The sequence below is a fragment of the Bactrocera latifrons genome, unplaced genomic scaffold (assembly GCF_001853355.1).
Source record: "Bactrocera latifrons isolate USDA-ARS-PBARC rearing strain unplaced genomic scaffold, ASM185335v1 scaffold_502, whole genome shotgun sequence".
In the NCBI taxonomy this organism is placed as follows: Eukaryota; Metazoa; Arthropoda; class Insecta; order Diptera; family Tephritidae; genus Bactrocera; species Bactrocera latifrons.
The window spans coordinates 58,922-73,773 of record NW_017537160.1 but is presented as its reverse complement, the minus strand read 5'-3'; the positions used below and the strand labels follow the sequence as shown (position 1 = coordinate 73,773).

The window sequence follows — 14,852 nt, the reverse complement described above, 5'->3', positions numbered from 1 at the left end:
ACTTCTTGAATTTTTAACTTTAAAGTAAACCCTATACAATTTCGTTATGTGTATCACAAGTAATCAAAAGCTGAATGATAACCAGTTTGTTCAGTTGAATTCTCTACTTTTTGTCGTTTTCAACAGTTTCTATGTCTGTTTTGATTTCCGTTGTTAACCTGTTTTAATTTTAATWWCAGATTCAATTAACTTTAGATACTYGAGCACAAAACACAGCGCGCACACACATTCTTAAGCAACTATTATCTACTAACGCACCTCTTGTCGTAAGATATACTTATGAATTTCCTGTAAAAATGCTTTGCGCGGATCGATTTTTGTCCAAACTTTCTTAATCAAGTGCGAGGGAAATGTTTCCAGACTCAAAGTGCTGATCTAAAAGAAAAATAACAAGYCAATGGAGAAGTGAAAGGAGGGAAGTATAGAAAAGTTTGATTATGTAAAAGTTACAAAGTTTCAAAAATGTTGAACGAGTTGCTAAATAATGTATAATGGCATCGAGTGGATGAAGATGAATTTGAGGAAATTTTGCTGTTAGTAAGTTAATACAAAATAATGTAAATTTTAAAACAAAAATACAAGTTATTTTATAAAATTTTCGCACATCTCCCATCTTGAATAAAACACAATAAGTCATAGCAAGGCTAATACAAGTAAACGTACTAATTTAAGCCGTTATATGCACTTCAGAAAAAACGCGACTTTTTGTGACTTTTGCTGGAGAATATAATTTTTTAATAAATAAGTAAGATWTGCATTTACAAAATTTCATGTTCTTTCATAATCGGCTATTCGTTTTGAAAATCTTTGGATTCTCCTGATACCGTAGCTGAKCTACCAAGGGACTTCTGATAAATAGGTGTGTGGCTTTGAGGAAGCCTTTTCTGCTTTAAGTTATCTCAGATCCGTTTTGGTGCCATTTTTGTTATTACTAAAGATGAAAGCCCGGAATGAGAGGCTTTGTGAAAAAATTTACATATCATACTGGCTTAAGAATCGAATGTATTATCAAACATTTTATGCCTTTGATCACTTCCTAACATATGTATATCGAAATACAAGAAGATCGTGCAAAAATTTCAAGCCGTTTCAGAAAGTTTTTCGCATCGACTCTGAAAACGAGGAAAAAGCGTTTAAGCATTTGAGGGTCTATTACAATAAGTTAAAAGTTTCCTACAAATCCGCCCGTTTCTCTGAAGCAATTTACCGGATTAATTTAAAAATTTCTGATGAATTGTCACAAGTAGATATAGCCCTTAACTGCTCAAGGTGTTCTCACATGACCTCCGAAATATGTATGTACTTTTAATTTGAATATGTCTCTATGTGCATAGGTGCCCGCAGTTTTACAGCAGCATAAAGTAGTTAACTTAATTTGCCTTATGCACACACCTACACGCATACATGACTTTAATGTGTTTTTGTATTACAGTTATGTCCACTTCTACCGAGGCTTGAAGAAACTTGTTGCCTACTTTTGAGCGTCATAATTGAGAAATGAGGTTGAGATTGTGTTAATTACAGTTACATTCACATATATGCGCACAAACACTTAGAAAACGTTGCATGAGTGAAATTTGAATTTTACTTAAAGTTTAAACCCACAAATAGGTACACGCATGTATGCATGTATAGCGCATATAATACACTAGTGTGTGAAGTTAATTTATTTTTTATTTGCTCATAAAGTTTTTTTACGATGCAACAAGCCAAAAGCGGACAATCAACTGCTCCATCCCTGTCTCTTAATTACATCTAGATGTGTATAAGAGACAGTCATAAAGTTTTTTTACGATGCAACAAGCCAAAAGCGGACAATCAACTGCTCCATCCACTTCATTTAATTCCGAGCCAMCAGGCTGCTGAGGCGATGATGCGTGCAAAGTGGTTTTATCATTTAATTTTTTATGATTTTCCTGCGTTTTGCGTTGCCCATTTACTTATTAAAAGCAAATACGCTTTATATATATATATATATGCATACTTATATATTTATATACATGTAAATAAAAAATATTATTTTATTAAAATTAATTCGCTTCTTAATTTTATGGTGCCCAATTAAACTCCCCTGCTATTTGAAGTTTATTGTTGAAACGCGCGCCACTTAGTTGTTGGCAAACGAATTACGCCGTGAAAATAAAGTATTTTATTAAAGCGGTTTATTTGCTGTTCTGAAAATGATTTGTTGCTGTTTTTGCGGCGCTTTTCATTTGTGATAATTGATGTGTGTACATGCGGAAATACGTGTTTAAGTATGTGTGTATGCATAAGTCAAGGTGCTTCGAGAACAAAAATAAAAAAAATATATTTTTATTTAAGGTTATGTACGTGTAACAGCATTATTATTTGATAAATTATGAAACTTTGCTGTTGCAGCTTTTTTCTTATTCAAACACATTTCTCCTACCTTCCTCTTGCGTTAGATTATGAAATGCTGCACTTTACTAATTAACAATATGACAGAGCAAAATTTTCGTTCAACACGCTGGTGGTGCTCAGCTTACCGTAGCGTTACTTAACAATATCTGTATTATTTATAYAAGTATGTATGTATATAGGTATATACATTAGAACGAGTCGATTTTTTCAATAAAGTAGCTTAGGAAAATGTTCCACGAATCATTCTGAACTACTTTGCTTGAGGGACTATGGGCCTAAAGCCGGTTTGGAGCCAGCGATTTTGAAGGCGAAGTTTAAAAAATCTGAAYTTGAATTTGTTGTATGGAAGATATGCGATATAGTTGTCGGATCTTGCCGATTCCAACAATTGATCAATAGAATTAAATTCCATTTCATAMAATTTTTCTTGCAAATAGCAGGCCAGAAACCGGGTTTAGACCCACAGTTCCTTATAGAAAGTTGCTCAGAATGATCCGTAAAACATTTCTGCGATACTTTCACTTTTTCCGTTTACAGTAAATCGACSCGYTCTAATATTTATACATACCGCTTGCTACTATAGTTCCTGCTTACATAAATACAAGTAAAAATATTCCTCTTGAATACCAATTGTAGATACATATGTATATGTATTCATGTGCGTGYCGGGTCGGTGAAGTGTAATTGCAGGTGCAAATGGCCTTCAGCAGTCACGCAAGAGCAACCGTTACATGCTTTCTTTTTAGTTGAGAAATCCAACAACAAACTATCAGTTACTTATATAAAGAATTTAAAGTTTTCTAAAGCCCGAGTCATGCACTGCAATGTTCAAAGTGTAATTATTAACAGACTTTGGTTGAAATATCGATTTATTTCTTGGTTTAAACTCGCATCGTTGGCTCTATTACTCTTTGAATAAGAGAAAATGCAGAGATTGGTGACTTCTACTTTTAAGAGGAAGAGAGGGGCTCTGAGGGCTTCCTGACCACAGTTGTGTCTTCTAAGAAGAAGACCTTTACCTTTAGTGCCGTCAATAAAGGTAATTTTTTCCAATTATGATAGAATAGAAATAGATTACATCCAATTTTTTTTGCATATATATTAAGAGGTATTATTGAACTACAAAATAAAAATTATTTTATGTAAAAAAAAAAGGGGCGGAAATATCAACGATTCCGTTGATTGAAAATTTTTTGCGGTCGTCAACTTCCTGGCTAGGCTTCTATCCGAAACGAAAAAAGTAAATTTATTTTTAATCTGGAAGCGTTTATGAAGTGCATAGTAGAGGTTTTTGAGAATTTCGAAAAATCGGGGATGTAGACCAGGTATTTGTAAAAAGTGCCATTTTTACCTGTGTTTTTCGATAATGAAATATTTAAACAACTATCAAAATGACATTTTTCTCGGAAAAGCGCACCATSACACAGTTTAATAGAAAATTGTCTATAAGATACAATTTAGTTCAAGTAAATTGGTTAAATAATTCGGTCACAATTTTGACGGCCGGATAATTAAAGTTAGTTTCGAGGAAACGAGGCACAAAGTTCTTCGGTTGTATAGGCCGCAGCATCAATTGCCATGGTTCTAGGGCCTATTTCTTCGAAAATATTTGAGTAAACCAATGAAACTTCACGACTATATTAGAGCGAAAAATCTTCTTCTAATTTTTTGAAAATTCGTAAGGCATCGCCTCCTTTAAAGGAAGAAGAAATATACTCAGCCCTTCCTCTCCCTCTTCGAATGTGTCGCCTTGCCATACTAAAACACCTCGGACCTCATGTAAAACAGCGGAAATATGAATAGAGCACTTAAGCAGATTTGTGATAAATTCAAGGTGCTTTGTTGTTATTCAACTGAAGTCCTAACTTCATTCAAAGCCTAACTTTGCAAAACTTTCTAAACAATACCTCGCCTTCTTGAGAGATTCGGATAACCGAATAACTACGTAGATGAGTATAGGACTAATATTATCAATTCCAAATTTTTGCAGCTCAACGTATAATCCGATTATGAAAACAGCTCGATCCTAAACACTTGTCCCTTTCTCTGCTCTGGCGAAAGAATAATACCATTCTGGGAGCACCCAGTCGTATTTGTAATGCCTTTCGACTATTTTTATAGTTAMAAGAGAATCTCAATATTTTCAATAAATATTGTTTACATACGTACACTTTTCATTAGATATTTGTAGCGCGTTTCGATTTTCAGTGTAAACTTTTGCTCAGCCTCCTTTAATTTGGTCTCATAACGTGCCAGTATGACCGCCTTTTGTACCTCCGGATCGACCGGTTGCAGGCCTTCGATGTACTTGAATCTCCTGCGAGTAAAAATCATAATCATTACATAATCATATAAATAAATATTTTCAACTAGTGGCACTCAATTAGATGTGGCCACGTCCGGTGAATGAAGAATATGTGCACCCGGGCGTACAAATTCTTGTTAATTTATTTTAATGAGCCCTGACGTGTCTTACATCGTGGCATTACATAACAGTTGCCACTGGGCCCTGGGCTACATATGCAAAGGCAAGCACCATATTAATTAAGAGCCACACGGACGTAATGTTGCACATGCACCCTCGTGGAGATGAGCATATTTTACACACACACACACACACCCGGACAGGCAGCTTGCAAGCAAATACTTGGCGGGATGCAACATGGCCGCGGGCTTCAGCTGCAATACTACAAATTATGCATGGCGCTTGCAATATGCCGTTTTATACAAAATTGTTTTTGTTTGTTAGTTTTGCCGCACACAAATGTTTTGCGGCGTTTTTATGTTTGCTTTGTTGGTCTTCACTTACTCGCGCTCGTAGCGTTTCATGCACTTCATGTAGTCCTCGAAGGTGGGGAAGTCCGAGGGTCGCARCATCGCATCGTAACGGTTGCAAGGATTCTTCTTTTGCTACTCAGGCGGAGATAGTGCAGAAAGAAATAAAATTAGTTGATATTAATATGTGTCTGTATGTGCTTAGTTATGAACAAAAATTAAGAGAACAATTCTTTTACAACATCGGCAACATCGGCGACGAGAGGTGATTCAATGCGTGACAGTGCTTGCAACTTCTTTCAACCTTTGTCTGTTCGCTTTTAACTTTCTTAGAGTTCAGTTATATTATTATAATATTTTTGCTATTCTATTTTCTTTATTGTTTGTTKTTTGCATTCCAAACGACTTATAACTTCAGCACTTTCGAAGTTGCTACCTACACCGCTTTGTTCTCAGCATACTTTTGCAAATATTTGCGATTACACCCCCGTCGTCCACTCACCTTTTTTACTAAACGCTTCGTCTTCTTTTCCGTGCAGGCATCGCCCGCTCCGCGCTCCACTGCGCTGGTCATTTGCTTTGATGCCGCTACCGACTTGCCTTTTGTTGTTGTTGCTGTTRCTTTAGCTGTTGTCGCACCGCCACCCTCGGCCTGGCGGCTTAAGTTCTCTCTGGCACGTCGCAATGTTGGCTCTATTAATTTGTCTATAACTTTGCCCATGCGTATTAGCTCGTTCCGGCATTCTGCAAGGCGTGCCACATGCAACACAAATTTGTACATTCACAGACACACATGTATATATAAACAAAGATAAAGAGTAGAAAAAAATTAACGAACATCAACACAAGCGTTGGCGTTGCTATGCTTGTAGCTGCAGCAGGTGGAAAACTTTCGCATGAAAAATGCAAAAGTATAAAAGTGTCTAAGTAGCTTGAAAGCGCAAGTAAATAAAAGAGTGCTGCTAAAGCGTCTTTAGCAAAAAGCGTGCATATTTTTAAGTATATATATATCGGCTCCACTAGATATATATATATATATATTCCGCTTGGTAGTCAGTTTCGGTGGTTTGGGAATTTTGTTGCATACCTTCAGGCGTGCGCAGCGCATAATGATCGCCAGGTGTGAATTTGGGCGGTTTGCGGGGCCGTCTCAGTGCGTCAACGCGCAGATCCCGCGCTGTTTGTGTGTGTAAGCCGCCTGCGGTATGTGAAAGAGCAAATTTGTTACAGTATTTGTTGTTGTTAATGGCTGTAGGGTCACTTGCCTATAACATCGGAGGGACTGCCGTGCATTTTGCGCAATTCATTCGTGTACAGTTGGCTCTTGGTGCGCATATCCGGATAGAAGATGCGTACGCGCCGTGCGCAATAGACTTGCAGAAGCTCGCTGGTAACGCGATAAACCATCTCTTCACTCGGCTCCACTAGAGAAGAGTCAAATACACAACAAGTTGTTTATGGTAAAATATTTTATGAAAAAGTGTTCCTATTCTTGTTATGTTAAAAAATAATGAAAGTAGTAGTAGTTCTTAGGTAATTTTATTTTTTGCATCTAACAAAGAAATTTTTGAGTTCTTTAAAGAAATTTTTTTTAATTACTAATTGTAAAATATATATATTAAATTTGAAACGAAAAATCGAAAACAAGAGAAAAGGTTAACTTCGGTTACAAGAGGGTAAAATATTCTTCAAAATTACAAAAGATTTATTACAATACTTGATTCCGAACGTTTATTTCAAACATTTCATTCTAATCCGAAATCGATGGTTCTGACAATTGGTGAGATAAGGGTTCGGTATCTCAAAAACTGAAGGACCAGTTCGCGTTTATCGGTGTAAAGTGGGCGTTTAGATGAAAATGTGCTGGTACGGAACGTTTATTGTGAAAGAGCCTTATTTTTTATATTTGTCRAGTCACATGATGATCGTCCTTTATCAGAAGCAACGTGCAAAAAATAGTTCCAACCGTACCACATGAGTTGAATGGAAGACAAATGGAAAACCGATACACTTGTGAAATAAAGTGTTCGAAGTGTATAAAATGCAGTAGTCAAGACTTTTTTTACTTTCCCATTCAAAATTCACAAAAAATGTACCGAAAAGTTAGAGGCTCGCTATAATTACTGTATCACTTTTGAGGGAAACTATGTTGAATTAAAAAAAAAAAAAAAAACGAATTTTGCCAAAAAATGTGTTTTATTTTACCGGGGACTTTTCAATTCGCCTGCCGTATACCTTGTTCATGGTATGAAAATTCTCTTTGCTTTCAAATTGTGAAGAAAATTTAACATAATAATCCTCTCTCGTTTTTCTTTTTCTGCATTTCCATTAGTTGTTAATATAATAGTTTATGGTGTTCAATAGTTAAGAGCAAAAAAGTTTTGTGTTTTTAATTTATATGATAGGCACAGTATATGTATATTAGATTTTTGTTTCAGTAAATTCTAACTTAAATAAAAACAATTCTTTGTTTGATTTAAAAAATACGTTTTTTTTACCGAAAACACGATCTTGGTACTTTTTAAATTTAGTGCAGCTGGCAACTATGGCATTATATTTTTAACAACTATGTAGTAAAATATATTGCATACTTTTAGGAGCACGTCACCACAGTGTGAAAACTCGCGAATAAAGGCGAAGTTAAAATATTATTGTATAAAGCACAACTATAAACAATAATAAATTATGATTTAATTAATGAAAAATATTGAAATCTTTAAAGCCATTTATAACTTTTAATTTGCGTATGAGAAATCTAAGTGTAAGCAAACTAATCGTATGTATGTTCAGTTGCATCTCTGTAACAAGTATATAATAAAAAATATGATTATTGTGTATAGTATTCTCCTTTTTGGTGCAATAAAACAGAAGAGCACTTGAATTAAAAATGTGGGTGAATTATTAATTTAATTAAGGAATTAAACGGCCGGGAGCTCAAGTGTTTCTATTTATATTAACGTTCTTTAATAAATTTTGTATAGCTTGGTGTTTCGAGTACATAGTAGACGCGAAAGCCTCTGGTCGTTTTGTTTTAGTATATTTTATATTAAATTCTATGAAAAAGTCCGACTTACTATTTTCCCAGCACTTCGTAATCCATGGAAATTGGTCGCACGCTGTAAAAAATTTATTTTAGAAAATTTAAATAATATATAACATCATATAAAGTGATGTACTACAATATTAGGACATTTTGTAATTAAAATTTCAGAATTCTGGTTCTTGCTCTTCTGATATGATCTATTGAACAGCCTTAATTTAAAACACATTTGTTGTAAAATAAGTCGGTATTGCGATCATAAGTTCATATCTTCAAAAACCAAACGCATTTAAACGAAATTTTACCAAATTATTTGCACCTCGACCTCTTTCTGCCACGAGGTCGCCTCATAATATGCACCACAAACACAGCTGTCAGTACTCTGAATTATAACACATATTCGTACATATGTAGTTAAATATGCAAAATAGAACATTATTCACAAACTACGTGGGGTCCACAAGTAGTTGGCAGTGTGACTGCTCTTTAGTGTACACCAAAAGGCATTAAAGTTGAAGTGCCTTAAAACATATACAAATACGCACATATACTTGAACAGTATGTAAGTTCACATTGGGGTATTTAAAATCATGCGTGATAAGCAGTCACTARCACACATTTGCCACTACTGTGACAATGCCAATGAGGACCGAATTTTAACTTTTTGTTGGGCTCCATTTTTTAGTTTTTATTCTAACAATGAGTGCCTATACCACTGTCCATGTAGAGCTGTAAGCCAAACTAAATCGTTCCATCGGCCTATGACGGGCAGTCGCTGGCAATACGGTGTTGGTAATGTAAATAGARGCGACATTAGCTTATTTAAGAATCCGGTTTTTTTTTAACTTCAATTCGAAKTCAACTCTTAGGCAGGGCGAATTCTCCTTTTAGTCGCTTTTTTTCACCCAATACCACCTGAACTGACTCCAAGTAGAGATCAAAGCAATTGAACAAAGCCGTCGTATTTTGWCAGAGTGTGCTCATAACAAGAAAAACAAAGAAATTATATACTTCTGCCCACTTGTAGGTAAATAATAAATGCCGACTACTAAAATTGAAAAGGATTGACAMAAAAACTCGAATAGGAGTGCTAACACGTCCATGTCTAATTCACCGGTATGCCATTGGACTGAGATCACCATTCAATGACTATTGTAGAAGTTGTCAGGAAGTAGAAGAATAGGAGACCATAAAACATTTTCCACGGGAATGCAAAGTTTTGTATGGAAAATGAATTGCAACTACCGGAAAACTAAYCTGGAACCACATTGCTAGTTGAATTTCCATCAAAAGTCGTTTCCACCTAAATGCCCACCACTGTACAAGTTTAAGGCGAGAGCAAAAACGGCAGTATGTGAAAACTCCCAGAGGCCATTTCGGCCATACTTTGGACATACCAAACAGTGCGGGATGCTGATGCCGAATCCAATATCATCTGTAGTAGGCCTCGGCGGGCATCATTATGGCCTTTGGCAAGTTGAAATAACATTTTTATGTAAATGGCGTTATCGATTTGCATGCGCAAGGAGTGTAGTGAAAGTAATAGGCGCTTCATTGCATTAATACACTGCCAAATGTATATTGCGTTGGGTATTCACGCACACTGAAAGAAAAAGCCCATACCCATAAGCGGCTTTCGATACACTCACAAGTATTTAGTGCCATTTCCAATGCTTTGACCGCATAAATAATTTAAAAGCAAATGTGCCAAAGAGACGCTGGAGAGTAGGTTACAAAATTGAAAGCGCAAAATGTGTGTTGCTTTTTTATAGACACCACAATGGCAGTAAATAGAAATTTTATGACCCTTGAATTCTACAAATATTTTTTGATACTGTATGTATGGACATGTTTTTATGTACTATTACTATGCACTCTTGTACAAGCGTTGGTAGACTAAAATATGTGGAKGTATGTGTAGTGTTGTTGCAGTTTGTATTATTGCTACGGAGTTATAATTCTAATGTTGTCAACTCCAATGAGACACACTTGCAGTGACATTCAATGTCTCCAATAAAAACAAGAAAAAGTCGTTCATGTCAGCTGCATACATTCTCACTCACTTCTTTTAACATAAGAAACTTATATTTTGAGCCATGCTGAATTTAGTAAAGATAAAGTCTTTGCAAAGATTTGATTTTGATCAACCAGTTTGTTAAGTTATAGGATTTTCGACGTCTCAAATACAATTTGCAGCCAGGTAGCAAAACACATAACAACATTCCTGTAGAAATCTTTGTTAGACTTATTGAATTTTCTTATTAATCCATAACGAAGGGTGTTTATTTTAGATGTATGGTTTTACAGAATTTCAGCCGAAAGCCCTAATTTTCGACCAACTTTTGGTTCAGGATGAATTTTTACTTCAAGGCGTAAATCGTTTCAGACCTAAYTGCGTAGACGAGTAATTTCACTTAATCCCACAAAAAATATTTCAGCAGAGATAAGACGTCACGTCCAAAGCCCAAGACGAGAGATTCAATATTTCCTTCAATAATTTAAATGATGCGTTTACTGTGTCGCGTTCTTGTGGAAGAAAGGACATACCCCCAACATCCTCCAATTCAGGCACGAAAAGTCATTAATCATGGCTCTATGACATATACCTGTAACATTATGGTCGTCTTCATTTTTGAGAAATTTGAATTCCCTTTGCCCACAAGGCACATGAAACAGTGACTTTTGCAAAATGCAACGGCGTCTCAACAATGACTTGTGCATTATCATTAACATATCCATTCAACCGAAAGTGCGCTTCATCGCTGATAAAAATGTTCTTGTGAAAATCGAAACCGTTTCGGCTTTAATTCGAAGAAAAAAAGGCAAACCAAACCAAGTAGCTCATTGAAAACCACACGTCTAAAACAACTTCCATTATTTCYGTTATACCATAAATTTATCTGTTTGATCTAAATTAATTTTCTGAACAAATAGCAATACTTCTCAAAAGTATTTTAAATTACAAGCTTCTTTACTGCTCTTTACTTCGATATTCGTATTATTATAATTTTTTTGCTTTATCAAATTTATTGAATTAAATCTTAAATATTTTTATACACAAGTGGCAAATCCCTTCAAACATTTTTTAATGGAAGAAAACTGACATTTTGGTTAAATTATTAATTTAAGTGCTTCCGTATAATTAACTAAGTACATTAAGCAAGGTATAAATTCCCAAATGGGTGGCAACCTTCCACTTTTATTTTTTAAGCCATATTCATAAGTATTATATTTGATAGTTAAATCTGTACATTTTGGTGACGCTTTCTATGCGTCKGACATAACTTCGTTTCAGTCAAATAACTTTTCTAAAATCAATTTTACTTCAGATCTTGGTAGACAAGGAAACTGCTGTCGTTTGACGTTAAATATGTCACTCATCAACAGTGAAATGGTTGATTTATATATACGTAGGCACTCACCTCGACTATTGAATGAATATTTATGATCCTTTTTGTCCTTCAACATTTCGAATTTCTGCGGCATTACAATATCCTCCAACTTCAGATCCTGATGGCTGTCAGCATCGTATTCTTCATACTCCCATTTGACATGGTCCATTTGATAGATGTGAAAGTCCAATTCCTTATTGCAGCGTCCCACAATTTGGTCGACCTGCATGTGGGCTAAAGAAGAAGAAACAAATAAACGCTTTTAAGCACAAGAAATTTTGTGAGTTTACCAATCTTTTCCTCGATGTACGCCTTCGCTGGATCAAGTGGCAACTCGTCGAACTTGTACTTGAATGTGTAGAACGGACAGTCGACGATGTTCCGACGCGCCGGTGTGGGCGGTTCGATGCGTCGTTTGCGCATCTCACAGCTTTTCATGTTTGTGATGCGCTTTGGCCTGCGCGGCTGCACGCAGTAGGGCCTAGTCTCCGGCTGTACGGACTTCTTCATGGCCACGCACTACGACAACTCTCGACTAAATGCGTCTCTACYCCTCCTTCGCTGCTGCTGTAAGCAGTTGGGCACAATTATACAATGACCGATGCGATGTTCCTCTTCCTTTTATAAAAATATGTTTTCCACGGATTTGCCGTTAACTCGACTGTCGTTGTCGTTGTTTTCGTTACCTCGCCGRGTGGCGCTGCAGATTTTTGCAGCTGTAAATATAATTGATATAATATTTGTCTTTGTGAAGAGGCAAATAAAATATTTTTCCGTCGTCGCGTCAGGGAGTAAAATGAAATCGAGTTAAATAAATGGAATGACGTTGAAATGTGAAGGGCGCACTGACAAAGCGTCCAGAAAAATACGGGGAATTGAAAATATTTGAAAAGCATAAGCCTTGCCAGGTGATTTTGTTTATAAACAACAAGCGCAAAGGCAATATTCGGCTGCCAGGCAACGCATGTAGCCGCTGAGCGTTGAGGCGTTTGTGCGTTACCGTAAAGGTGGTCGCTGCTCGTTGGTTGGCTGTTAGAGGTTGTTGTTTGCGTTGCCATGCGGTGGCGTGCGCTGCAGCGAGCCAAAGTGGCATGTCCGCCGCGAGTACACAGTCGGCCGGGCTTTGTTGATTGCCGCGCCGTGGCATGTTTACAAATAATACTTCATATTTTATCAGTCTGATTGTTGATTTTGTTTACGAAAGTTTAATCAGCGCAACATGTTCTCAAAGDAATGAAGAATTTTTAAGTTTTACTAGAAATCATAGTGAATATATAAGCTTACGTTCAAATTTTGAATGTGACGAAAAGTCTTGTGGCAACATGATCACTAGAATTGTCAGAAATCAATCAGCCTTACATGATGCAAGCAGAGAAGATTAGTCTTCTTAAATTCTAACGTTTAACATCAGATTAAATTTGATATAGAATATATTGCATACCGATTTACTACATACAGGCTTTGTCCGGAAAGTAATAGGACTGAGTCAATTTAAAAAAAAAATTCATGAATCGTTAAAATTATTTAAAAACTTTCAAAACGGGATCGTTTTATATTAATTTAAAAATAATTATATTAAATRTAGTAATTAGTATAATTATATCCTGAACAGGTTGAAATGAAGCTATTTCGAAAGAATATAAGAAAATATATACCATGTATAAGTGTAACGAGATAATTCGAATAAGCTATTTCCTTATGTCTGTCTATATATACGTGAAATATTSTCACAGTTTCTGAGGCATCAACTAGAAATATTTCACACTTCACCTTCTGCCCAGGAAGCTGGTCATTTGTCAAAATCGCCACCACCGCCGTCACCTCGGGCCACTATATTAAATAACTGCCTTGTAAAACTGGCCGATCAAAATCAAGTCTATTAATGAAAAACTTTTTCGTTTGYCGACTGTTATTGCCTAAGGCAACACTATAATCGATCATATTGTTCAGATTGGTTTGTTATAGCATTAACTGCCATATGAACTGACCGATCAAAATCTAGTTTCTTAACGGTTTTTATTGTTTTGTAACACAAAAATTGTCCAACTTAAAGTTTCCAGCTCCAAATAGAACTCCACTTGGCTTGGATTTTCAAATAACCCATTCTTAAAGTAAGACTTACAGCGACTAAAGTTCGCCTAACAACTGCTTTAGGGCATACGAGATGCGATGCATAAGATTTGCTCACAACAAATCCATTTTAGACCACAGAACTAACGTTGTATTTCGATATTAAAATAAACAATCTTAAACTAAGATTCTTTAAATTGTATATTTAAAATTCAAAATACTTTATATATTTTTTAAATCTCACCCAAGTATGCTAATGCATTGGCGAAGAAAAGCATCTAATTTCCTGCTTCACTGCTGCCAAGTGCGGACGTCTGCCGGGCGAAATGTTTACACTCATAAAATCTCCACTTTTATTAGCCGCTCAATAAACTAAGTCTAAAGCACTCCATTCAAGAGCCGAACCACTCACACCACACCGCATAATACATAAATATTATTTGGACACAGCATATAGAGGAAAATTTATTAATTTTCAACAGCGCAACGCAGCGGCACAGCGCCGCTCAAATGTGTGGCACATTAAAATCGCCTCAAAAATGAATAAAAATGCGATTTGGCTGTGCCAAATTATGGCTGAACGCACCGCAAAATYCAAAAATGTGTGTGTGTTGCTGCTACATACATATACGAGGCGGTCGTAGTGGTTGCCACTCCTCGGCAGTTTGGCAGCTCCTTTGGCATCGCGATAAATAACAATAAAAGTCAACAAATTAAGCGCAAACAAATTATTGGGAAGTAAGAGCACCGAAAATAATAACAAAGGTGGTGAAGCGATGGCAGAGGATAGCTGAAAATTGATATAGTATGTATGTGTGCATATTATAAAGCGACAGCGAGGGCATGCGGAATATTTGATCATCGCTAGGAAAAAGGTTACTTTGTCGAAATCTCTATTTGGTAAAAAGGAATAGGGTCATTAGAACCTGTTGCTTTAACCTTTCATATGGATGTTCTATAGACAGATCTATAACTTTTGTATACAGTCTATTTTACACAACCTCAAAATTTATATGAAAAATTCACAAAACCATCCCTGGAAACATCAATGAGTTTCATTACGATATATTATTAGATATGGCCAGATCTTTTATTTGAATATAGATACCATTGGATATGCTTATATTCTTTCAGTATGACMTGGTTCCTTTTAAGATTTTAAAATCATATGGTCAGATTTGGAATCAAAAACA

At 35.9% G+C, this 14,852-nt stretch overlaps 1 protein-coding gene across 1 annotated transcript in view; it reads right to left on the bottom strand.

The window, feature by feature from the left end:
• LOC108973837 (dynein heavy chain 3, axonemal) overlaps positions 1-12,363 on the bottom strand; it is a gene marked incomplete at its 3' end in the record, with an annotated part of 90,313 nt that extends 77,950 nt beyond the window's left edge. The window contains 9 exon segments of the mRNA XM_018941337.1: positions 259-375; positions 4,552-4,699; positions 5,192-5,292; positions 5,660-5,901; positions 6,245-6,355; positions 6,423-6,581; positions 8,232-8,273; positions 11,620-11,823; positions 11,880-12,363. Coding sequence (XP_018796882.1) covers positions 259-375; positions 4,552-4,699; positions 5,192-5,292; positions 5,660-5,901; positions 6,245-6,355; positions 6,423-6,581; positions 8,232-8,273; positions 11,620-11,823; positions 11,880-12,099 — 1,344 coding nt within the window.
• Positions 12,364-14,852: the final 2,489 nt, after the last annotated feature.